Here is a 26,153-nt window from a genome sequence, read left to right as displayed (position 1 = left end):
AGCGGAGCGCGGAGCGCCGGCGGAGGATGGCGGTTTGTGCCGAGTCACGGCGCGATTCTGAGTGACGACATCCTGATCAGCGCCAAACATGGGCGTGTGGTCTACACTCTACATGACGTGGCCATGGGGTAGCATTTGTCAGAGGAGGAGATTGATTCCGGTCGTGGCGCTGATTTAAGTGAGCGGTGACAGGAGCTGATTGCCTTACTCAGTGCATCGGTAGCAGTTCGTGGAATGTTAACAATGGGTGCTCGGCGTGCGAGTGAATCTGATCAGGCTGCATCGGCTCCTGGAGAAGACGACTTCTGTTATCAACATTCTCTCGATATTAGTTCTCTACACGTCAGTTACCTCTACTATATTCCTTCCTTTTTTTTCGCTAACTGCACATGTCACGATTCATTTTAATGAACCACCTCTTGTTTTTCTCATTTCTGTCTTCGGTGCGACCCATTCAGCATCTTTTGACCTTGCGTCAGACGCACAAGGTCAGACCAATTTACCCAGCTCGAAGTAAACAGCTGGGTGCGCACTGCGCTGCAGGCTGCGCCGCTACGCTTTTGGTAGGCACTTGTTTATTTGTGAGCGGCTGGCTATCGAAGTCGGTCTTGCGTCCGACGGGCTTTTAACCCTAGCCGGCACAGTGGGGGGGGGTGGGGGGGGGGGGTTGATGCAAACTCCCTAAGGCTTTTCGCAAATAGCTCGCCTAAAAAGCGGCCTATCGTGACGAAACTTTTAGTACCCTCGCGTTGCTCAATTTTACGCCTACCCTGAAAATTGCATGACCCTGACCCAAATGGCCTTTGACCTGTGACCTATTTTCCGGGACCATGTTTGGCCGGAATCGCGATTCGGCGTATGTCGGCTCGCAACATGTGATTTGATGTTGCTCCCATGCATTAGGGTGTATGTCAAGGTCACCTGAGGGTCAAGTCAGGCCATTGACCTTTGACGACCCCGGCTCACTTTTTCGAGTTTTACATGTTTCTGGGCTAGTTTTTGGAGCTGAATTCGAATTTAGCAACAATTTGAACATTTTCGAAGTAGTTTTGGTGCCTTCGTAGCATGCTGCGAAGCTGTCAGAGGCGGTTGACACGTACTACGAATACCCGGCAGGACCCTTACTGGTTGACCTGACCTGACCTGACCCGACGTCTGGCCTAAATGCATAAAGACATCATCTGTGATCAACACCAACATGATATTCGTGATTAGCACCCCGAAAAACCTCAGCAGCCACAATTTACGACGTTCTAACAAGTCCCGATTTTCCCGACTTTTGGTTCATTGACCTGACCTGGAAAGTCAACCGATGACCTAGGACCTTAAAATTGGGTATTATCGGCTTCCTCTCGTCACGGGCAACATGCTCGTTTTTTCCGCGAAGCTCTAGCTCGATCAGGGGCCAAACGCAAGGGAGTGGGGTCGTACCAACCCCCCCCCCCTTGTCCCGTCGAAGGACGCGAAATGGCCTGTGCCGGCGAGGGTTAAACTTATCTCGGAGGTCGCTAGTTGATCTGAGACCCTGAAATTGGGTACCAGTCGCTGCGTCTTGTAACAGAGCACACGCTCGTTTTTCTGGGATTCTATAGCTCAGACAGGGGCAAAACGGCGAGTAGTTTCACCGCCTCTTACCCGCTCAAACCGATAGGTCGATGAGTGATAAGACGAGCGTGAACTAGATAAAAAACGTTTACGATGAATTATGGAATACAAAATGAATGAGATTTAATCTCGATAGGTTCGTTAATACAAGGAGTCCCTTCGCTTGTTTTGGGGAATTCGTCAGCTTCGGGTGCCTCTGCTGGGGAGCGGAAGGGAGTCTTCCCTTCTCAGTCTTTATGGTAAATTACATGCCACCTATGTGTCCAGTCCCCGCCTAGTGTCGCTACTTCCTCCTCGTTCCCACCACAGACCTGCTTGGTCACGTCTTCGCCTACCGCTTTCAAGAAAATACGGAAAAATACAGGAGTTGTATATTTCTATAGACCATGGGTACTTTAGAAACCACTTCTTCCAGGTTGGGCGGAAGCCTGGTGATTGGTTTTGTGGAGATGTCGGCCGCTCTTCTGTCTGCAGTCATGGTCACTTCGTTTGGGTGTTTGCTCGCTGCACGTCTTTAGATCGCAGGCCTCGACACTTACTGCAATTTTTCCATTTATTCTGCGAAAAGGAAAGCAAGAATCAATTTAGAGCTCTACTTTTTATTACAAGTTTTAGCTGGCCTTTATTAATGATAACTTTTTTTTCATTATCATTTAATTCATCCATATCACGCAACCCATGTCCAGTACTTACATAGAACGTGAACTACTCGATCCACCAGCAAGTTTCTTGAAATACGTAGCGGAATCGCTGTACTCGCTTACCTGTCACACATGTGGCCTGACCGCCGATGTTGACTGGTGGTGATGTCTCGAGTCTTGTTCTTCACTTGACGCCGTTCTCAGCTCTGACTCGGCTGTTCGACGCTGTTGGTGTCAGCTTCTTTTGAACACAGCTGTTCGATTGCCGACTCTGCAACTCTATTTCTTCATCCCCCTGTAAAACTCGGTAAGAAATCAGGCGCAAGACATCCGAAACACCCACGTCGACGTTTTTGTCATGCTGCAGATCAAAAGTTTCGTTAAAAGCGTTTTAGTTTTTTTACGAATATGTTCAATGAAATAAATTGTATTAGCAGTGTAGACAAGCGAATACATTACAGATTCACTGGCGAATGCGTTTAAACGGACCCTTATTTTCATTGAATCGATTTGTTTCGTCATGCGTAAGCTTCGTCATTTAACTCATTGGCACATGTTGCGTGGAATGTAATTGTCGTTTATTGCCCATTACACCGGCGAAGTTTTTGCATCGCGCAGTAACAGAATAATGATATAATGATATGATGATATGATGGTCCTATGATAAATCTATGATGTGACCGTACAGTTACCATCTGATTCATTTGCACTTACGTCAAAGTAGAGTCCATATGCTGCCATTACATTTCACAAAGCATGCAACATTCTCACATTCATCCAGCATTCATTCACATTCACTCATGCACCCGTTTTATTATCGATATTTGCATATACCTAATTGTTCGTTGATTCAGCATCTACTCATTCATCCGTACCTTCGCCTTGCATTCAGGATGAGGCAGAGACGATTGTGGGTTTGGAATATGGCTGTGGAATGATTGAAACGGATTTAACTAAACACTCAAATTTACCACTTGCTTAACTTTAAATATTTTAAAAGATACAATTATACCGACATTTACTTTAATCTATTACGTTTATATTACCAACATGTTATATTTTTTCACTATGTTATTGTTCTTGAAAGTTGTATGCTCAGCATTTCCTCTATTTCCACATTTCCTCTCAGCATTTCCTCAGCATTCGGTCGGCCGGCTCACCGCAGGGTCCCAGCTCCGCCGGCAGCCACTGACGGTCCACACAGCGGATCTCGTGCTGCGCGCCGTTCTGGCAGGTGTAGAGTACCACGGCACCCTCCTGTCTCCCTTCGTCCCAGGTCACGTTGCGCGCCTCAGTGCCGTTCCCCGGGTCAGGGATGTCGTCCAGACAGGAGACTGCAACGGCGCATAGCGGGGGATCACCGGCTGCTCCGGGGGCGAGCAGCTGCGCGGTCAGAGGGCCTCTGATCCCTGATCCATCGATTTCTGACACATCCCATCTTACCGCTGATCCCTCTATCCCTTATATTTGATGCCTATATCTCTTATCCATCTATATCTAATCCCTGATCCCTTTAGACACGATCCTACATTCATATCTCCGATGCCTCCAGATCGGATCCATGATTCCTCTGTCTCTGATCCCTGATTCCTCTGTCTCTGATCCCTGATTCCTCTGTCTCTGTTCTCTGATTCCTCTGCCTCTGATCATTTTACCTCTATGTCTGCTCATTGTATTTTTTTATCTCTGATCACCTCATATGTGATCATTTTATCTCTTATTTTATTTGTGATCTCTGATCATTTTATCTATATTCTCTGATAATTTTATCTCCGATTTCTGATCTCTACGTCTGCTCCGCGCCTGGGTCGCCATCGCTCGGGCACCCACCGCACGGCTCCACGGTGCCGTTCCAGCCCTCGGCCGTGCAGTTCAGCGTCTGCTCGGTGCTGTTGGACGCCAGCGTGGCGGTGACGTTGGAGCAGTAGAAGGTGACGTTGGTGCCGATCGGCACCCACTGTGACGTCAGGTTCTCCGGCAGGTCCCACGTCTGGGTGACTCCGTCCGGCACCGGCGGCAGCTGACAGTCTACGGCAGAGACACGAGAGATGGTGTGGATTGTAATGTGACGTCAATTTTTACATCATACTCGACGATCAGCCGGTTTGTGCAGAGGCTTCGTATACCATCGGCGCCATGCATATCAGTAATGACAATAATATATGACCGTGGCTCTCTGACACATGGCTCAATTGCTTAGTGAATTCAGCTCGATACGCTCGTACCAACGCTTTCGGCACCATCCTCTGCCCGTGTCCCTACTCACGGTCGCACGGCTCCGGCGGCCGCGTCCATCCCTGTTCGGTACACGCCATCGTCTGTTCCGTCTCGCCGTCGACTGTGCCCATCGTATGGATACACTCGTATGTGAGCGAGCTACCCAGAAGACCGGTGGTGTTTCCGGTACGGTTCTGAGAGGGACCCGCCTCGGTGAGATTGCCGTTGCACACTGAAACATGGGGATGGAGAGGTAGATGATGAACAAAGACCATGTATCGGAGCATGTGATTATCATACAGCTGACATGTTTAAAAAGAAGCGTTTGTTTCCTTTTAAACACAAGACTCTTGTGTTGTATAATCAATATTCAATAAACAAAAAAACAAATCGTCTCGCTGCATTGTTGACGTCAAATAACCCTCATGCTGACCCCCCTAGCGCCGACCCCCATTGAGTCTGGTCGAGCCCCCACTTACTATCACAGACGATCATCTCTGCCTCGGTCCAGCCCGTCTCCCCGCACGTGAGCTCCAGTTCGGTGGGGCCGGCCGACGTCAGGTTGGCGTTACACTCGTACCGGCTGATGCCTCCGCGGCTGACGTTCATGGAGACCAGCACGGCACCCGGGCCGGCGGCAGGCGGGAACACGCAGGCTGAAAACGTGACGGTCACGGGTAGTCAGGGGGTGGGGTGCGGGGAGCTGCGGAGGCTGGCCTGAGTCGGGTGAACTATCAAGAGACGCACATGCCGGAATGAACTCAGCTCAAGTGGAACTCAAGACTCAAGGCTTGGAACTACTCAAGTCCATACTTAAGCATCTTATTTTATTCCATTCTGCTTATTCCTTGTACTGCAGTTTGAGTCGTTTTATTCAACGCCATTTTTCATAACTATCAGAAGAATTGGGTGATGAAGGGCTCTTTTTCTCTCGTGCGCGTCAGTTTCATTACTTTTCTGCAAAAAAAAAACGCTTTAAATTTTTACACAACGAATGCACAGTTCGTGCTGGACCACGATTCTCACCGGTGCACTCTGGTACGCAGTCTGACCAGCCGTCTGGCGAGCACTGCATCAGGTAGGTGACCTCGCCCCATGGCAGCATCGTGTCATTGGGACACTGGTACACCGCCTGGCTGTCTCCCAGGGCCCATGACAGCGACATGCTCGCCGACGGAACCGGCGGGTCCTGGTCACACACTGCGGACAGGGGAGGGGTGGTGAAATAATGTACTCGTAAATGATGGGGCGTAATATGCATCAGTTAGGAACGTTGGTTGGATCGCACATGGCAGGAAATGAAGGCAAACCATACACCGTAAAATTTTATTTTCTGAAGGATTAGAGAGTGGATAATCGACTCTGAACGCAATGGGGAAGTGATTGCAGAATATGGAGACGAGCGTCGCGAGCGGCCATGTGAAACAACAATAAACGACGAGATCAGTCATATACCCTTGCCCGTCTCCAGAAGGCAGTCTCATTGCTACAGGACCTGACCACCATTTGTTTCCATTCCGACTCACCGGTGCAGGACATGGACTGCCGTGTGGTTCCACCTTCCAGACCTCCAACACTCACCGTTGTAGGACTGGACTGCCGTTCAGACCTCTCTAACTCACCGGTGCAGGACTGGACTGCCGTGTGGTTCCAGCCGTTCAGACCACACACCACTGTCTGCATCTTGGCCAGGGAGCCGGCGACGGCCAGGCCCGGGTTGCACGTCAGGGTGACCTCTGTGTCCAGTGCCGTCTCGCCGGCGTAGCTGCCCCAGGTCATCGTGCCGTCCGGCAGGTGTGGAAGCGGCGTGCAGTCTGTGGATGGTAGGGACGATCGGCGTCAGTGCCACAGGAGCGGTGATGTGGTGCCAATAATTCATAAGTTTTTTTTTTAAATCACACATTACCTATATGCTTTTGTGTCTATTTTATTTGGTTGCTGTACACATTATGTCAAATAATAATCAAGTGTAATAGCAGGTATTGTAGTCCCCAAATCAATACAGTACAGGCTGGAACCAGCTCTCCCGTTGCTATTTATACGCTAGTGCACTAGCGTATTTGCGCTAGCTTATTTACGCTAGCGCTAGTTCCACTGTATTTGCGCTCATTTTACCCAGCCACGAACTCTGTCCTCTTCTCAAATGCCCCTCATCCCCCCGTCCCCCAACTGCCCATCCTGCCACTCACACTCGCACTTGATGTCCTGCGAGCAGTTGGTCCACCCGGTCTCTGTGCACACCGATGTGATTCTGGTGCTGCCGTCCTCCACGCTAAGGCCGTCGTTACAGACAAACTCCAGAGACGCGCCGAGGGTGCCTCCGCCGGTCTCTAATGTGGAGCTGATGGTCGGGTGGCTGCCGTTCGGTGGGTTCGAGCATACTGATGGAGGGGGGAGGGAGGGGAGAGAGAGAGAGAGAGAGAGAGAGAGAGAGAGAGAGAGAGAGAGAGAGAGAGAGAGAGAGAGAGAGAGAGAAAGAGAGAGAGAGAGAGAGAGGGAGGGAGAGAGAAAGGGAGAGAGAGAGGGAGAGAGAGAGGAGAGAGAGAGAGAGAGAGAGAGAGAGAGAGAGAGAGGGGAGGGAGGGGGCATGGTCAGTGACAGCCTGAGCCAGGTTGTATTTGATAGTTACATGGAACAGTGCAAGAGAAGTAGAATATATTGTAAGTTCTCAACTCTTGCGGCCGTTTATATTCGACCCTGGAGCTAGCCGTTGGAGTTTGCCGTTATTTTTATCAGCCCGAATTATCCGTCATGGTATCCCTGCAGTAATTTTCGTGCACCCCGGTTCGTTGGCCTGCCTTGGCCCCCTCTCCACCTCTGTAATATACCAACCCCTTCTCACCATCGCAGGGCAGCACATCCCCCACCCAGCCGACACCGGTACAGTTGGCCATCTGCTGAGTGGATCCATCGACCGCCTCCAGGCCGGGGGCGCACGTGTAGAGGACCGTAGTGCCGAGCTCGCGCAGTGCTCCGTCCCAGTCCGACGTTATCGTGATCATAGAGCTGACGTTAGGAGGGTTTCCGGCGCAGACTGTAGGAGGGGAGGGGGGGGGGTGAATGACACGATAGAGGGTCGGGCCTAGAGCGAGCACACGGTGTTCGTCGATCATAGAGAGGCCAATGTCGCTGCTATCTTATCATCGTACATACGGCTTTTTATGTTTCGATCTATCGTTGGTGTCGCCTGTTGTTATCTGGCGGCTTCTATCATTTGGATGAGTCCGGTAAAAACGCGTATCAACCATTTGTTTTGTAAATACTGAGGAAGAAGCATATGAAGTATGAAGAGCATTGCCCTTATCACGATAACACGATTGGGGAGGAAAAAACGCTCATAAGTGCTTGTTAACCTAAGGTCAAGGTCACAACGCCAACTACACTTATCTAACCGATCGGACAAAACAAATAGATCGATCGATTAGCTATCGTCCCTCCCAGGGGCTCCGCCACGGTTTTGGGATTGGGGGGGTCCGACTCATAATACAAAAGCTCGCTGGCGGATCCAGGGTGTGTATTTTGGGCGAATTCACCCTCCCCATCCCCCCTGCAGCTCCCGAAGATGATGAAAAATTGCCGCTTTTTCTAGAGCTAAAAAAACTTAATAATTTTATCGGGAGAATTCTGCTTTAAACCGAAAAACCAAGGTTAAATTTGCACAAGGAATCGAAAACGGAGAAGCGGAGCCCATTGACACCAACATGGCGGCCTCTCAAATCAACGTTCTTGAGGAATGGAGGCCGCTGTTGCGCGCTCCAAGGGCGGTGCTAGCCATCAGACAACGCATTAGGCTCTCAGTGACTGGTATGGGCTTGAGAATTCAAGGACCTGCACAGGCGCTCAGATATCTATGTAGGCTCTTAGGCCAGTGCCGGGTCCTCTAACGCCGTAGTTAAAGGGAAGCGCAGGGCTTTAGGAGTCGTTGAAGGGATTTGAAAGCCCTGCCCTCATACATACATATAGCAGTATGGAGTCCTTAGAGACTGACATTCAGTCTGTGATCAGAGAGTGACCTAGCTTGACATGAAAATGGATATCAAAATGCTGCAATTGAATCAAAGGTCAGGTTATGCAGGGGATCCTGTAAGAGTTGTGACTTCTAGATGCATCTCTACCGACCTGCATTCAGAGTCCTGTGCAGATTATTGCAGATTACCTCAGAACGGTGTGAGGCTGCTTAGAGTAATACGGTGCTCGAAAGACCGGCTTAACCCCCTCCCCCAACACTATCGGGTGACCTTTCATGGAAAAGGGATTCTCAGATCGATTTGAAGCTCATTTAGGGCGGGTATTGTGTCTAGGAGGTGTACTGCAAGCTGGGCCTCTCTCACGAATTTATAGCCGAATTCTGGCATGCTTAGGCCTTAGCTAATCCTATAGCAATCTTAAACGCATTCATTGTAATAACAAAATGGTAGAATAATGGCACTCCCGTACATATAGGTCGGCGAGAGTTGAGCACTTCGTGTGCCACAACACTTTAAAGGAAGGGTGCCACCTTTTGGACACAACGCAGTTTTTACAAGATTAGCCTCACATGAACCTAAAAACCGGCTTCACTTACCTATGCTGGAGACGGTCAGCATTGAATCCGCACGTGAAGTTATCATTTGCGAGTTTTGCTGCCAGCATTCGGGCAGGCAAAAATCTTCAGCACTATTTCCTCGTCGTGTTAAGGGTATTTTATAAAACATGAAATCAGCAAAGGTATGTATAAAAGTTATACTTTTGAAGCATGTTTTATCATTTTGAAAGGGTATATTTTTTCTTTATGGTATACACTTAAGTTTTAAAATTTTAATTGGGAAGTTTTTCTAGTAAGTTGCATGAAGGGTGAAGGGTTCCATAGATCTCTTAAGCATTGTAAAGGAAAAACCTTTACTCGACTTATTTGATGTTCTTATTTGATGATGAAATATGGCCAACAGTTACCTACTTGGTTACCTACAACTTAGTTCAAATCATGTTATCTTCTTCCTTTTTATTTGTTCATCTTTTTGTCTCAGTTGCGCCATCAATGCAAATGGCAGAATGATATGTTGCCATGACAACAGGATATGCCAGCCGTCCTAGCTGCCACATCAAACGACCTTGAGTTGTAGTGGTGATATAAACAACGATCTTTTTTTTTGGCCAATGTATTAAATGCAATGTTTCGGTTTTTTGTATATTGTGGACGCGCTAACCACGTCTAAAAATTCAAATAAGTAAAATAGATTCATAGAACAAAAATTTCGGAAGGTGGCACCCTTCCTTTAAGGGATCCCTACATTTCTAGATCTTAAATTCCTTAGCTTTGCTATTGTCAACACATTCTAAATTTTTCAACACATTCCGTGAATGATTTAGTCATTCTTATGCGAAAACATGCTTATAGTTATTCGGAATATTGGGGGGTACTGTACCCCCCAGGTAAATTATTGAGGGGGTCCGGACCCCCGCGTACCCCCCTGTGGCGGAGCCCCTGGTCCCTCCCTTCCCGCCGGAGTATATCCCCTATCTCACAGGAGCAGTTGAAGTCGGGCAGGCACCACTCCCAGCTGGAGGGCAGGCAGGAGGCGCTGGTGCTCAGGCTGCCGTCACTCGACTGCAATCCCGCTGGACAGGATAGGTTGGCCAGGGCACCGAACGCCTGTGGTCCCGACAGCGTGGATACGGCAGGCAGCAGGCGCTCTTCGTCGAGTGGCACGCAGTAGGAGCACGGCACCACTTCTCCCACCTGTGGATAGGAGACAGATCCGTCAGAGGCGGCGGGTCCTCCGCCCAGTGGCGCGGAAACTTCTTCCAGACTGGGGGGGGGGGAAGGGGGCGGTTGGAGGCACAGCCCTCTCCCAGCGGTTGTAGAGAGGATTCAGATCGTTCGGAAGCAGGAACAAGTCTACAGAGGAAACTGGAGTGGGTAATGGAAACATGACACACAGCCTTGGCAGAAGCCTTAGGAACGGAAACCTAAGTACGGAAACATGATCCACTCGTCGCATCAAAGCTTACCAGGAATGTTCATGTTATGCCTTAACGTGAGGCTTCCCTCGTTTAACCACCTATCTGTGGCAATGTTAGGTTAGCTGTGTTGATGTTGGGTTAGCTAATGTTAGGATAGCCGGGTTGAGCTGGTTACCAGCGTGTCCGGTCGTCAGCACTCCGTACCCAGCCTTCGGAGGTGCAGGTCTGGTTCTGCACGGTCAGGCCGTCGGGGGTCTGCAAGCCTGCCATACAGGTGTAGTTGACGACGGTGCCCTCCAGGCGCGAGGTGCCGTCCCAGCTGCTCACCACCGTGGAGTTCGGGCCGGGGATCAGGGGAGCGCCGAGGCAGTCTGCCGACGAGAGGACGGGGTCAGAGGTCAGCGTCATATCCACTCATCGGACGGGGTCAGAGGTCAGCGTCATATTCACTCATCGACAGGTACACAGATAAACCCGCCGTGACACAAACCGAAAGTTCTACTGACGTTCAACTTCCCCAGCTGGTCATGCTCAGTCTTAGGATCTCAGCTCTACTTTCCTATACTCACGGGCGTAGGATTGTCCCTTCCCCTTCCGCTACTCGTGATCCCAGGGCTGTCCCTCCATTCACGGTCTCAGTACCCCGTCCCGTCTACTCACGGTTGCAGAGCTGTCTCTCCCCCTCACTCACGGTCGCAAAGCTGTCATTCCCGTTCCACTCACGGTCTCAGCACCCCCTCCCCCTAATCACGGTCGCCGGACTGTCCCCTCCCCCTACTCACGGTCGCAGGGCTGCAGGCCCGCTGCCAGCGCGGCGGTCGTGTGGTCACAGACGGCCAGCTGCTCCGTGCTTCCGTCGGCCGTCTGCATGTATCCCGAGCACCGGAACACACTGTCCTGGCCAACCGTCACCAGCTCCGAGTTTCGCGGTCTCGATGCCTCCGTGATGGAGCACGCTGCCACACAGCAGCGGAAACGTCATCAGACTGCACGCGGGAATGGGGGCTGCGTGTCACGCCACGCTTCTCGTTACATCGTGGCGAGAGTGAAAGATGGTCAACGGGAGTTCTTTACTCATTTCCTAGATTTTTTCAGTGATTCACAATGTTATCCATGTGAATTTTTTGACCTTATTTGATGAATCGGCTGCAACCTGAGTAGGTAATACGAAGCTGAGATACATGACCCGACCGCTATAAAACGTTATGCCTGTTCCTCAACCCAAAAGCTTGAAAGATCCCCGCAAGCTTGAGGCTCGCTTCTCACCAAACTCACACTTTAGGTACTCATCAGACTTGCACCCACCAACCGAGCTTACATTCATCTCTCCTGGGCCAGATATACTCCATCGGCCATCGCCCAAACACTTTCTCCACTCTTGTACTCACCAAACACACACTCGACGGTCATCCCGTGCAGCGCGACGTCGAGCTCGGCCGGGTACCGCCAGCCGCTCTGCAGTCCGCCACAGGTCAGCGTCATGGCGTGCAGCGCCGTCACGTTGTGCACGTTGTAGCCGTCTGGACAGGTGAACGTGACGGCATCTCCGGTGACAGCCGTCGGCATGGAGCCGGCTCGGGTCACCGTAGGTGCCGGCCCGCTGGAGCTGGCGTTCAGCAGCTGGTCGTAGCGTACCGAGCATAGTTCTGGATGGATGAGGTGGCTTGGGTTAGGATTAATCAGAACTTATCATGGTGCATCGGCCGGTCAAAACTTATAGTGTTATTGCTCAATGCCTCGACGTTAACCTGGATTTGCCCTTCAGGACGACGGGAAGTTTGTTGCGTTTAAAATGGGCCCTAATTTCTGTCAGTTAATGAATGTAAATCATAAGCTTTTTCCATAAGCTTTATGTAAATAGGATAACTGACTTCCTCATTCGCGCTCCCAAAATGCTGCCTATAGATGTGACAACTGATGTCACGGAAGTTGGATGACGTTTGGTCACCGCCCAGGTCCGGCCGGTGAAACATCTCTCACCGTTGGAGACGGTGCCGTAGCCAGGCGTCTGACAGATGACTCCGATGTGGTCTACGTCCGCCGCGCAGTCCACTGGTTTCAGCTTGGTGGGGTCGGTGGGCAGAACTGCGGCACACTGCAGTGTGTCGTCTCCGTACGTGTCGCCGACAAACTCCGTGACGGGCACCACAGTGCCGTCGGGCCGCCAGAACTTGCCGTATCGCCTGACGACCGGGGGCACGGGTTAGACAGAGCTTCAGAGTGTCAACTAGTGTCAGTGAGAGGGTCAAAGTGTCAGGAACTAGTGTTAGAGGGTCGAAGTGTCAAGGACTGGTTGGTGTCAGTCAGGGAGTGAAAGTTGCAGTCAGCTGCTGTCAGAAGGTCAAAGTGTCAGCTGGTGTCCGTTAGCGGTCAGTGTCAAGCACAGTGTCGGTTAGAATGTCTGTGCCAGTCATTGGTTTCATTCATTGACAGGCGCTGAAGTCAGAATGTCAGTGTCACCTGGTGTTAGTTACATGGGGTCAAACTGTCTGTGTGGTAGTCAGCAGTCAGAGCATATCCCCCGCCCTACCGTCGGTGTCAACTCACTTGTAGATGCCGACGAAGGGGGTTTGTCCGTCGGTCGGTACACCGAGCTTCGGCAGCGCCTCGGCCACAAACTCGGCCGTGTAGTCGGCCGGTGTGGAGCCTCTCCGGCGGGTGCACGTGCTCACGTGGTCGGCAGCTGTCGCCGTAGAGTCGTAGTGGTAGCAGAAGCCGCGGTGGAACACAGCTTCGGGCCCGCAGCCCACTGCCGAGGCGAGGCGAGCGGTCAGTAACGGTGGGTGGGGGATCAGACGAGGAGGGGTCGGCACTTCGACGGTTATCAGTGGCGTAGACTGCATCTGTTCCAATTTTCGTCCCACCCACGGTCTACTTTCAGAATCAGGATATCTTCATGCCAATCAGTAACGGCAGGGTGCAGGCGACTTCCAGCGGTCACTAAAAATAAAGAGAATAAACAAGTTAATAACATGAGGCGATGTCACGTGAGGTCAAAAACAATTTTGCCCAAATTGGATAAAAAGGGCTTAAGCTCCGCTGCAGATGACCTCATTCTGTTCTCGCTTAGACCCTTCGACTGCTATGCAATGCTGCCCAATGCGGTCAGGTTACTTAAACTCTTATGTTTTTATTTGACCTGTTCAGGTCATATCTACCTACTTTGCAGGCATCGGTAAAATCCTTTTTGAAAGGATTGCATTCCCAATCCACATTCCTAGTGCCGAAGTGGATTGCATTCCTCCCCGCAATCCCCTTTTTTCACTTGGATTGTGATCAAATCCGCAATCCTTTTTTGCAATCCTGTTGTATTATTATGTGCACTAGTGGATCTGGGGGAGGGGGGGGGGCATAGGGCCGTGCCTCCATCCCCAAATCACCCATTTCTAGTACCTAGTCTTGCGAGTAATTCCTATCTAAGGGCGGCACAGGTATTTTATGGGAAATATTTTTTGCCTCAAACACCCCCACATTTAAACTTCTACCCAACCAGTGTTTTATATTTTTAAAACTCGCCCTCAAATAGGTACGTAATTTTGCCCTTCCTATGTAGTTCATCAGCGTATGTTATTTTGAGCGTTTAAATTAAAAGCGTTTAGATTATTTCAAGTTTCGAATTTTGATGTAAGGCCCTTGATAGCAAAGTACATTAAGCCGATGAAGCCGATCTCATAATTTTCAATCGCAACAAACTGCATTTCAAAGCACTAATCAAACACAATCCGGATTGGATTGCAAAAAATGGAAGTATGATGCAATCCAATCCGCAATCAAATCCTGTTTTTTGGAATGGATTTCAAATCCAGGTGCAATCCACCAGAAAGGAATGCAATCAGGATTTTGCAATCCTGCAATCACAATCCTACCGATGCCTGCTACTTTGATGCTTCTGCTTGACGGGAACTGGATTGTAGGGCAGAAATGTCATACAAGCATTGTGTTGAACTGAAAAGTGTAGAATCACTGTTCCCCAAATCGTCTATTTTGACGGTTTTTCCCTTTTTAGACCAAACCGTTGACCTGAGGTGAAATCGCGGGACAACATGATAGCGGAAGTGCTACCGAAAGTGCATTTTCTCGACGCTATAGCACAGGTAGTTTGCGAGTAGAGCCCCCCCCCCCCCAGTCATGCGCGGGGTAACATGCTGATGGCTCGCGCTATCGAAGTCGCGCAACAATTCAAATAACTCCTGTTCAGAACTGTTCCAACGGACCCCGTCATTTGTGTCACAATGTCAGTAAGTTCAGCGTTTCCTAGCGGACGTATCGCTGCTTTTGCCCACCTGCGGTCATGCAGACGTAGTTTTTGTAGGGGTTGGCGCCAAGCGCGTCGGCATGACACTCGGCAGACTGCACTGTGGCCGGGGCGGCGCTATAGGACAGCTGCCCACACTTGGGCACAGCCGAATTGATTTGACCGCTCTGCTCTTCACGAGAGTTGACCTGCCTGACATCTCTGAAAGTATCGGGAGGTGCACACCGTGAGATGGGAACAATGTCAGAAAGGACAGTCAGTCAGAAACATTGACGATGCTCAATGCTTATCACTGTGCTAGTAATGAGCGAACTGTCAAACTACAGTGTCAAATCGAAAAAGCCTGGCTAGATGACCTCGAGAAAAGAAATCTTGCCCAACAATGACCCAAAACAATGACCCTTGATGCCCATTCTTATATTAAGATTATTTAAATATCATGAACATAAAAATCCTACATTTTTTCCGACACATGGTGACTTTTCGGTGGGACTCACCCGGGGAACTTCTGTAGCATCCATATCCAGAGTGGCTGGGTGGTGTCCAGTCCGGGCAGGTAGCTGACGTCCGGACCGAAGTCGAGCAGCTGTTCTCCCCGCTGACCGCACAGCTGAGCGGCCTCGACCAGCGACCTGGCCGGCTCGGTGGAGGGAGGCGACAGACACGTGGCCCGTTCCGGCGCGCTGCTCAGCGACGGAGTCGTCTGCCCCGGGATGTACAGGGAGTAGCCGGCGGGACACGGCGCTGCGGGTCACCGTCACGTCAGGTCAGGTCACAGAACACTCGTGTTACGCGAGTCTTTCTTAAGTCTCATGGTGCTATGGAACCGGTCAAGTTACAGGTCACAGAGCGTTTTACTCTGACTGTACTCCAGTCGGACACTAATCGTTAATAGGGTTGGGACCTATCTGCATGCTCTGTATGTTTTGGTAAAATAAAAAAGCTCAGAATTTTTAATGATTTAATTTAAAATCACTTTGTTAAAAAAATGCTTCGTTAGTTCAGAAATTAATTATTTGTGGCTCAAAACAACTTGCTTCTGATTGGTCGGGCTAATCATGACGTCACATGTAGGTATATAACTGTCTGTATATTTGGCGCAGTTGAGACATACATTTTCTATGTATTTTCCTATGGTAACTCGGAGTGATTGGTCGTGTTTTCAGTGTCTCTTTATTTTGCGCTGGTATTGCGTGGCTAAGAAGTTTTATCAAGAATGGCATATACTAAAATGTTCCTTTAATAATGGAGCTTCAATATCTGTGAGTTTTATTGGCAAGCGAAAACTGATTTCGCTGTTATTTTATCTGGAAATTACTCATTTTTTAGGCCAATATTCAAAATATTTTACGGGAACAAGTTGGCACTTTTCTTGATTTTTGCACTCAAATCGCGTGCGATTCAAATGTATTGGAACTTGCAAAGAAGCTTGGTGATTAATTAACTGTGTTGTTATGGCACTGTTTGCAAAGCATGGATAATGAAACTCTGCCAAAGACTTAGCTACATAGCAATGCCTCAAGTAATACGCAGGAGGGACAGAATTCAGAGTCCGATCGAGAAGAATCGGTGCAAATGCTACGAAGACCAGGCAGCTCTGATACAATAGCTAGTCGTCTCACTCCATTAGACCAGCTGATTCCTGACAGCACCGACTCGGATGCAAAGATGGAGCTCATCTTCCAAGCCAGAAACCAGTTCTTTGATGGAAGATGTGATGCTGCCTCTGTCTCTGCTTTGTTGGCCACTTTGGACGGGGCGGAGCTCCGCTCCTTGCGTGAGCGGTTATTCGCCTGTCATCCAGAAATAGTTCCTTCGTTTGCTGGCCGTTCCCTGATTAGGTGCAATACGGGGAGCTGTAATCAGGGAAGTAACTTTCCATATGAAAGGGGTGCAGGTGCACCCCCGTCCCATATCCACTAGAAGTGCACCCCCGTAGGCTAAGCGGCGCCCCACACGCCGCCCCACACGATTAGCTCTAGAGCAGATGGCGAGGGTGATTTCTCGGCTACATTCCATCTCGGCGTCGTGATGCTTGTGGGCTTGGAAAGCGTCCAGTCGTATGTAGGGTAGTGTAGGGGTAGGGTTGAGCTCAATAAGGTCCTTACATTTGAAAGGTTTGAACAACCCGCAATCAGCACAACATACCACAAGTTAAATAAAAAACTACCAAACTCCGCCCAACTAATATTAATAAACATTACAGCCAAACTAATGGCCTAAATAAAAATATATCTCAAATCCTAACAGTTATCGCGGGTGATGGCGCCATGAGTTGCTATTATCCAAAACAGATGCAAATAAACATGTTTGTATGTCCTATGTATCTTTGTTTTAAAAACGTTGCAGCGGCGCTGGGAACTGCAGTCTTAGATCTGGGTATGTTTGGCATCTGCAACTCTTCATATACACATTAACCCTATTTCGGACGGGGAGACCTTTCAGGATTTTTTTGTACAATTGCCAAACGCCGCGAGACATTCAGCTCATATTTGGTGACTTTTCCTAAATGCTCATTGCGCACATCTCAGCAAAAAAAAAAAAAAATGCCGGGTCAGGTCAGGTCAGGTAACCAGAGCGGGTTTGTTGACCCCACCTCAGAAAAGTTTGCAAACACGTCAGAGCTTGAGTTTTTCACGAAGTTATTTCCTCTCATCAAGTCTTCAAAACAGTACCTGCAGTATGTGTCGTTTGTATATCTCAGAATTTTTGATCTGTGACCTGAGGTTAGGTCAGAGTCGTGACCTTTACATTGCAAGCCTATGGAAAAGTATTGAAATGCGACCTGCACCTCGAGTAAACGAGTCAAAACCACCCAATTCTTTAAGAATTATGACAAATTATCTTATCTGTAATGATCCAGGTGCCATTTACTGACAGGACACCGGAGAGGGTTATCTGAGCCGAGATCATGTGAGGTGATATCTACCATACATCAATGCTCACAATACTTACAATATTGACAATGCTTTTGCTTACAACACTTACAATACTTACGATGAGACCAGCAAGCACTCTGCCGTTGCAATTCTAACTTCTGTTTCGAAAAACGACGTTACACACATTCGCTGCCAGCATAACATGTATTGTTTGACAGTAACAAAATACAATTGATATCTGAACCCCAAACGGACCGCCATCCACTCAAATTTTATAACCCTGACCGGTCAGGGGGCGAATGGAGGTCATTTCCTGGGCATTACACTCAGCCCTTGCACAAAATATCTCACCTCACAGTGATCATTACAACAATAGCACCGACTTGATAGTGGATTTCAAAGTACTTGCATCAGCTCTCCCTGCTATTGCAGACGATCATCTCCTCAGGGTAATGTTGTTCGGGACATGAACGAAGATCGTTTTCGGAGTTTCATAAGTGCTACTGCAACAGCCTGGCACAAAACAGGACTTGTACGCTCTTCTCTGCACTTTGCCCTTCAGTATATCACAAAAGAATTGTTTAGAATCCATCTTACGCTTCTTTCACAGTCTCCCTTGCCACCGTAGGGCGTAGATAGATTGCTGTTGCTGGTAAGTTAAGGCACGGTAGATAGAAATTACCTCGGTTCTCAACGCCTTAAGTTATTTTCATAAAAAAAGAACAAATAAATGATCAATAAGATGACAGGAATGTAAACATTTTAATCGTAAAGTAGTCCAAATATTGGAATGAGCTTTTGCTTTTCAGCATCCTCCGATTCATCATCTTTATCATTTGAAAATTCGAGGTACATAAAATGTTTATCACGCGCTCATGGTAAGTGGGAATATAGTACACGGCAGACACATCAATTTTTGACACTGAACATTTCATCCGTAAATGTTTTAGCATAATTTAAAGTTAAAAACAGCGCGAATGGCAGAGTGAAGCAAACAACATCTTTCACCCATTGGTATAACATGTAATCTGTGGTGCGCCAGATGCGCCATTATTTGTCAACCGCAGAAGGTGACATGTGACGTAACAGCATCAAGAGCATCTTTTTTCAAGAACTTTTCAAAACAAGTTTCCTATCTTTCTTCCCCCATTTCTCTCAGCTTGTTGATTTTATGAGGCAATGGTATGCACCATAAATTCTGTGAAAATAGTTTGATCATTTTCATGCATTCTTAAAAAATCGAGTTCCCAACCCCATTCAAACTGTCCTATAAATGTAGATAACCGCAGTTTGTTTGAAATAGACATATACTGCATTTATCGATGAACACATCTAGTTTTCCCTGCAGTACCTTTTTCTTTCCTCATATACCTACGTTTTCGAAAAGCGCTGAAGAACTCATTTATTGACAACGGTTCTGCTTAATCATATATGTAATTGCTTTTTAATTGCTAATTAATATATGTATTCTTATTCTACTTGCTCTGTACCTACTATATCAAACTGTCCTGGTCATTTTTTTTTCAACAGGTTGGTTTCGCTCACCCATGCACGGTTTTCCGGGGATGAGCGGGTGATTGTCCATGGCTACCACGGTGGGGTCGGCTGCGTCAGGTCCACATGTGAACGTCACAGAGCTGGGGATATCGCTCATCGAGCTCAGCACCGTCGGAAGAATCTGAGGATGAAATGCAATGTCAGAGCGGGTGTCACGGGACACATGTGGCAAGCTTGACTAATTTTTCTCTGGGGCCAGAGAAAAAAAAGAGGAAACAGAAAGTGAGAGAGGGAGAAAGAGAGAGAGAGAGAGAGAGAGAGAGAGAGAGAGAGAGAGAGAGAGAGAGAGAGAGAGAGAGAGAGAGAGAAATGAGTGCATAATATCGTAGGTATTGCTTTTGGCACTTTCCAGGTGCAATGTGCATCATATCTCATTAAACACTAAACGGTGAAGAATGTCTATGTACAGGGTGATGTTTTTTTTAACTGTTAAAAAGTAAACGTCAATGGTGGTCCCTAAATCGAAAAATTTTGTGCAAAAAAGCAATGCACGTGATAGATAAATCTGGGACATTTTGTATGGTGTCATGATTTGTCCCTTTTAACCGAAGGCCTCGGTCCCAATAGAGCCTGAAAATGTGTCACCAATCGGGCACGCATGGTCCACCGCCGTTCAGTAAGGAACGACACAAAACGATGATTTTGAAGCATTGAGGCAGTTCGAAGCATACGATCATCAAGGAGATACCTCAGAAAGACGTTAAATAATGTACGAACAAGCTTGTAGTCATGAATAACCTTCAAACGGTCCATCTGGCGCATGTGCAGCCTCTGAAGAATCAGCCTTCAGGGAGAAACAAAAACAGCGAATCAGACACCACCAGGGCCGCCAGTAGCAAAATCTTCGACCTGCCCTTTCTAGACTTCTAGTTTTTGGACCCGGGTATGGCAGATATAACTAAGAAAACATTGAAACTATCTGGCAGAGCTGAAAATGGGTGATAGGAGCCTTTTCAGTCCGCCTAATGAGCATGGGAGTCCATGGTGATGTTCAACACGTGCTCAGGCGGGCTGATTCGTGTTGGTGAGAGAGGGGGTAACTTCAAGCACAAGTAAAATACACGATGGACGTTCCTTCACATCGTGTCTGCATGAAATCAAAATGTCCCAGAATGCTCGTCATGCTGGTATATAATTTTACTATATATATTTGCATTTTAGCGCCGTTAAACCTCATTACGTTTTAACAAGTAAAAAAATCACCCTGTACTTACATGTACGTATGTATGTACATACATACGTATGTATGTACGCATATTTGGTACTCTACGTACTCGTACGCATCAGCATTTACATATATCATGTTAGACATCATGACGTTATGTGCATCTCTGTCTGTGCTTTTTTAAGTCTGGGAAACCTTTTTTCTTAAACCAGGAACATCCTGATTCAAATACAGGTACATTACGGTAACACATAAGTCATATATAATTAGTACTCACCCAAGACGTGTTTTTGCATGAGACAGTGAAAGATTGCCCGGGTCTAACGGAGCTGGGCACCGTGTCCTCAATGGTGGTGAGAACGTCTCCGTGGAAGGCAAAGTGCTGATCCAGGCCCAGACAGGCGTCTGTAAAAGGACAAAATAGACGTGAATGGACATTGGGCCAGCTAGACATTAGACACGGCTCCCAGCATGATGAAATGATTTACTTTTAAGTCGGTAAATGCCAACAGAAGCTGCGCAGCACGCAGATTATTTAGGATGGGCTATGAGGATGGCGAATGACTGAGACTAAACGTTAGCGTATTACAAAAAAAGTAGAGGAAACTGTAGATAAAATACAGAGGCACAGTGAGGTACAGTGTTGGCAGTGTTGATCACCATGGGCACACCGTTAATCACGATGGCTGGGAGATGAGAGACAATCATAAGTATGTACACCCCGCTGCAGGGGCGGCGGATTCGGGGGGGGGGCAGGGGGGGGGGGCAGCTGCCCCCCTGGCAAAATCGTGGGGGGGGGGCAAAAGTATCTTTTTGCCCCCCCCCATAATTTGTGACAAAGCTTAGACAAGAAACCATATAGGTACCTGATTATTCTTTTCGATCGTCTGAAGATGTAACCAGATGCCCATATACTTTCATACGTTGCCTTTCTTAAATGGCAAGCGTTCGCGTTCAATTGAAGTTTTCCTCTCTTCAACCTAGTTTTGGAGGCATTATAAGCGTCAACGTGACCCAGCGGCAACCCAGGCCTTCAGTGACCGCTTACAGGGGCGACAGATACGGGGTGGCAGAGGAGGCATCGTCCCCTAAGAAACTTTTAGAGGAGGGGCAAACGTATATTCTTGCCCCTCCATAATTTGTGCCCTGAACATGGGGAAAATTTCCATAACCTGATATTGCAGCTATGCGCTCCTACAGTTAGTCCAACGGTGCCTTTTGAATAGGCATGCGTAAATGCTAACATTTCCGCTTTATATCATTTTTTGTCTTTTTAGATTCGATTTAGAGATATTTAAAGTGTGCAAGAGACGCAACTCATACCTCCAGTGCCTCAGTGGTCGTTTGCCGCTATTTTGTACCTACATAAATGCCAAATCGCAAGCGAGCGGAGACGGAAGGGCTAGCCATTCGCTTGCGGGTAGTTAGGACTGATGAGCGCTCATAATAAGCCACGGTCGTACGCATTGACCACATTGACCAATGCACCGTATGGTATGGCACCCAAAGGCCAGTCATCATAGATCTGCTTTGGGCATTCGGAGGCTTGTGTGGGGCCAGTGTTAAAACTGGATGTTCACAGTTCAGTATCCGCTTTATTTCAGTTTTCACTATTAAAAAAGTAAAAATTAATGATGAAAACCTTTGAGGGTTAGGGCACTGATCATTAGTGCCCCTCCCCCCCCCCCCTCCTGTCTAAAGGCTGGCTATAGAATAAAGAGCATCAAACACGAACAGTAGCGGCGGAATACCTTCAATTAAGGGGGGGGGCACTGCCGACTTTTGGTCCCATTCTTTCCATGCAACGCCCATAGGGCTAACGTTAAAATGCCAAAATCAAAGGGGGGCACGGTGCCCCGGTGCCCTCCCCGTTCCGCCGCCTATGAACACGAAAGCAAAATCTAAGGCATTTTGGAAAAATGAGTACCTATGCCCCGCAGCGTCCGATAACTACCACCTTCCAGTGGGTCAAGCCAACGGGGCCCAAGTCTATAATGGCACTTAACGATAGCACTAACCTTGTCTCACTTTTCGTTGAAGTCTGTTCCGAATGGTTTCGGCCACAGACTGGCTGCACTGAGGTCGTTTGGTATGTGCAACTGTAATTAAAGCCACCTGAGGCGCCCTGACACCAGGCTGAAGATGGGTTGGAAATGCTTCGTCTTTGCAGATATCACTGGCCAATGATTCTCGAGTGCCTGAACCGGTAGATATGGTAGCAAAATTTGGTATGATAATTTGGACCTTACCGCAGTCAGCACACCCTAAAGCCCTAATAAAGAAACGCCCCACCCAGAGCTTCTGGATTCCCGTTCCAGTCCACCGTTCCTTCACCTCAGCCCGCCGCCGCGCTCCCTCACCCTCCGTTCCCAGCTTGACGAGCGTTTGGGCCTTAGCTAATTCAGCCTTGCTTTAGGTTTACTGTTTAAACCCATCGAGACAGCCCGTCTCGGTGAGCTTATTTGGCGAACTACTGCCTTGGGGAGGGTTTCTGGCGGATCGCTGTCCCAATATGTTTAGATGCGACCGACTGTCTTTGAATGTTTGAGCGGTCTCCTCCCGCTGTGAGCTAGCTTCAGTTGATATCTGTCTCAGAAATACTTTTTAAAGGAAGGTGAAACGGAAATCGAACGTAAAATGAACAGAGGAAATGGTAACGAGTTACCTCATTGCAAAGAATAGCGCGCGCCTACTTCAAAAGGTTTGGCACCGTTCTTCAACATCTGATATGCGATCGGGTTATGGCACAATTTTTCCCATTGGAGCTTTTTTCTAATACAGCAATACGAAAAGCGTTACATCGTCCACTGGCGGATCCAGGGAGCGGGCATTTAAAGCAAATATTTACTCCCCCTCCCCCTGGCCCCTGCATCGCCCGAAATAGACAAAACGTACCTTATGTTTCCTAATAATAACACTTTTATCAGGATTTTTTTTTGCTTTATGCTGTTCAGCAGTAAGTCCGTAAGGAATCGAAATCCGAGGATTTTTGGATTTTGGACACTTTTTTTTGGGGGGGGTATGTCCCTTACAGCGTCGAAAACGCCTTTCTGGATCCGCCTATGACATCATCTCGACTGGGATCTTGCCCCCCCCCCACGCCAAAATCGAATCCGCCGCCACTGCCCCGCTGATCATTTTTGGCGGCAGAAAAAGGGCCCGTGTCCACACACGCACACAAATGACCGTGGAGCGATTTCGAAGATACCGCCCGCTACTAACCGGTAGGAGGTTGGGTATGCAGCTGCATCGAGACGGCCTTCAGCTCGACAGGCAGCGTAGGCCACGGTGTGCGTCCGTCCCGCTGGTTTTCCGCGATCAGGGGCATCGTGAGGGCCGGGCCCTGACGGTCAAAGGCGAGAATCGACCGGTGAAAACGCCATTCGGGAGATTAGATACAGGAGAAATTCAGTACGTTAAGTAATCTTTGCAGTCGGTGCGTCCTCATGTCATGTCCCGAATAAACAAACATTGAATTTGAGTGAGTGAATTTGAGTCAATTTGGCAAATTGAGTGAATCGCGGGTTCTAGTGGTCGATCATTTCGATACATTTTTCGATGAACTCTAGTGAAGGATTCTTTCTAAAGCTGCTTCCTGTTCCACGGTATTGGGCGGGATTTCTTTTTTTCGGAGCTGGTGTCTCTCGGCACTGATTACCGGAGAGGCGGTAAGGTCGCAGGGCTCAGTCAGTCCAAACCACGCTGTTGGTGCGCAGGCACCATTGTACACGGCTCCGTCTAGGGCGGCCAGGCCACCGTCACCTGAAACATACAGTGTGTTTTTGAACATCGACATGTCAACATCGACATCGACATGTCTCGTTCAGTCTACTTAAAACCAGTCTTATCAAGAGAAAATCGCATCGCGTAATGCACACATCTTTTGGTCAGTCGTCCACGATTTTCAACAGCCATACGACAAAAAAAAAACAATCGCCGGCGTGTAAAATACCTCAGCCAGCGATTTGTCTTTTGGCAAAACTGTCCTCTGGTCACTGCGGGCTGAGAGAGGCTGGTATTCGAGTATTTACATGCCAAGCAACGTGTCGTCTTTACAAGGTCTCAACCAAGTCACCTCATCTTTCCCCGAATCGTCTCCCGAATTGCCGGGTAGGCTGTAGTTTCCAAGCCAACCTACCGGCAGTTCCCATCCGGTACTGCAGCGACCCCAGATTCAGCTGCAGTGGGTTGCCGGTGGCCGAGAAGCCGTCGAACACGCTGAAGTATCGGACATCGTCCTGACCGAGCAGCTCCACCTTCAGACGGAGCGGCACGGCCACCTTCTGGGTTAGATTATCGTTCCCTGCGGAAATGCGCACGCTATTAAAGCAGACGAACTTGGATGGTAGTGAACATGGAAGACTCACGAAGGTGTAGGTACCGATGCTGATGTATCGAAGCGGGGAGCCAACCGCCAACCGCTTGCGACATTGAGCTCTTATTTAATATTTCTCATATTTCGTATTATCCGTGCAAGAAATTCATTGGCTTTAAACAAATAAAGGGCCGCCTGAACATATTTCTGCGTCCGATAGACGGAAGGATCGCCTAAACAAATCTGTGTATAATGCATGCGTGCGAATTGTTTGAACGTTTGTAAGCTCCTGTGTTGCCTGTTCGTCGTTTGTTGGACTACGACTTTTTGGTATATTAAGACAATTTTGTGTCCTGATGTATATTTGTGTTTTTTTTTTCGTGCCCAATATGTCAACATCATGTCCCATGGTACAGTAACTCCATATTTAAAACAATTTCGTGCCTTTGTTTATATAGGTATACGCCTATTTGTGGGCGTCTTAATATATTAGCTCTGTTTCGGCCGAATTTCTGGCCGAGGAGAGCGGCTCACCGATGTAGAACTCCCCGGTGCCCGGTTCTCCGAAGCCGGTGACCATAATCTCTGGGTCGGCAAACGACTGGTGGTCGGCCGCCGGCAGAGGGGCGTGGGCGGCGTCCTGACCGCGGCGCAGCACCTCGGTCCACCGGCCCGACTCCATGTGACAGTACATCTGTCAAACAGTGACAGTATAAAACTACTCGGTCCACCGGCCCGACTCCATGTGACAGTACATCTGTCAAACAGGGCTCCGTGTGACAGTACATCTGTCAGTCAATGGTTCGTGTGACAGTACATCTGCCAACAGGGCTCCGCTCTGCGTGACAGTACATCTGTTAAACAGGGCTCCCGTGACAGTACAACTGTCAAACAGTGCCCTGTGTGACAATAGGTAATCAAGGTATATAATGCTCCTCGGTTCACCGTCCCTCATGCATATTACATCCGTTTAACAAGTAGGTATCCATGTGTCAATTGATAATGTGCAAAAACAAACTTAACACTCGGGCTGTGAAACCTTGAGAGTTGCACAAAACGCCATGAAAACCATGAGCCACGTCGGCTGACTGACACGGTTAATGGTTAAGTTCAAACCTCAAAACAGCACTCGGCTGCAGCAGTTAGTAAGTTACACACTGACAATTTGAGCAGCATTGGGTGCCTGTCTCCTTTATGTGCCCCTCCCCTCAGCAGTGTACTTGGCCCCCAGCAATGTGAACACCACCTTACCTCCTGCAGTGTGTCGGTGACGTATACTCCGGATATGTTGAAGTTCTCGTCTAGCTGGTCGCAGAGAATTATGCCGGGACAGGCGTCCATCGCGTGAAATACAGTCCCAGTGACGCAGCTGGCCAGCGCCAGCACTGCTGCCGACATACAGGGTTACATGTCAATGGCTGGCGATCTGAACCAGGGGCGCGGGAAGTACTTTCAGACTAGGGGGGGGGGGGCATTCCATACTAGAGATCAACATGAGGTACCCCCAAATATAGTTTTCTCACCGGTTTTAGGCCACTTATTTTTCATCCCTTAGCCTTTTCAACAAAAAAGAAAA

At 48.5% G+C, this 26,153-nt stretch overlaps 1 protein-coding gene across 1 annotated transcript; it reads right to left on the bottom strand.

Annotated features, from left to right (window-relative positions):
* Positions 1-2,369: 2,369 nt before the first annotated feature.
* On the bottom strand, positions 2,370-25,975 carry LOC122366466. Its single transcript, XM_043338761.1, has 24 exons — positions 25,829-25,975; positions 25,112-25,271; positions 24,401-24,565; positions 23,921-24,024; positions 23,485-23,605; positions 20,540-20,667; positions 19,086-19,218; positions 15,159-15,405; positions 14,690-14,862; positions 12,954-13,155; positions 12,387-12,589; positions 11,795-12,052; positions 11,189-11,362; positions 10,611-10,777; positions 9,969-10,182; positions 7,306-7,497; positions 6,653-6,844; positions 6,086-6,277; positions 5,490-5,663; positions 4,943-5,119; positions 4,513-4,695; positions 4,077-4,274; positions 3,407-3,580; positions 2,370-2,541 (listed from the first exon to the last, which is right to left on the bottom strand). The coding sequence occupies exons 1-24, from the start codon at positions 25,973-25,975 to the stop codon at positions 2,534-2,536; spliced, it is 4,086 nt and encodes a 1,361-aa protein (XP_043194696.1). The 3' UTR covers positions 2,370-2,533.
* Positions 25,976-26,153: the final 178 nt, after the last annotated feature.

Source organism: Amphibalanus amphitrite, unplaced genomic scaffold, assembly GCF_019059575.1.
Source record: "Amphibalanus amphitrite isolate SeventyFive unplaced genomic scaffold, NRLGWU_Aamphi_draft 000809F_arrow, whole genome shotgun sequence".
Classification (NCBI taxonomy): Eukaryota; Metazoa; Arthropoda; class Thecostraca; order Balanomorpha; family Balanidae; genus Amphibalanus; species Amphibalanus amphitrite.
The sequence above is the reverse complement of the archived record's forward strand: the minus strand, read 5'-3'. Positions and strand labels throughout refer to the sequence as shown.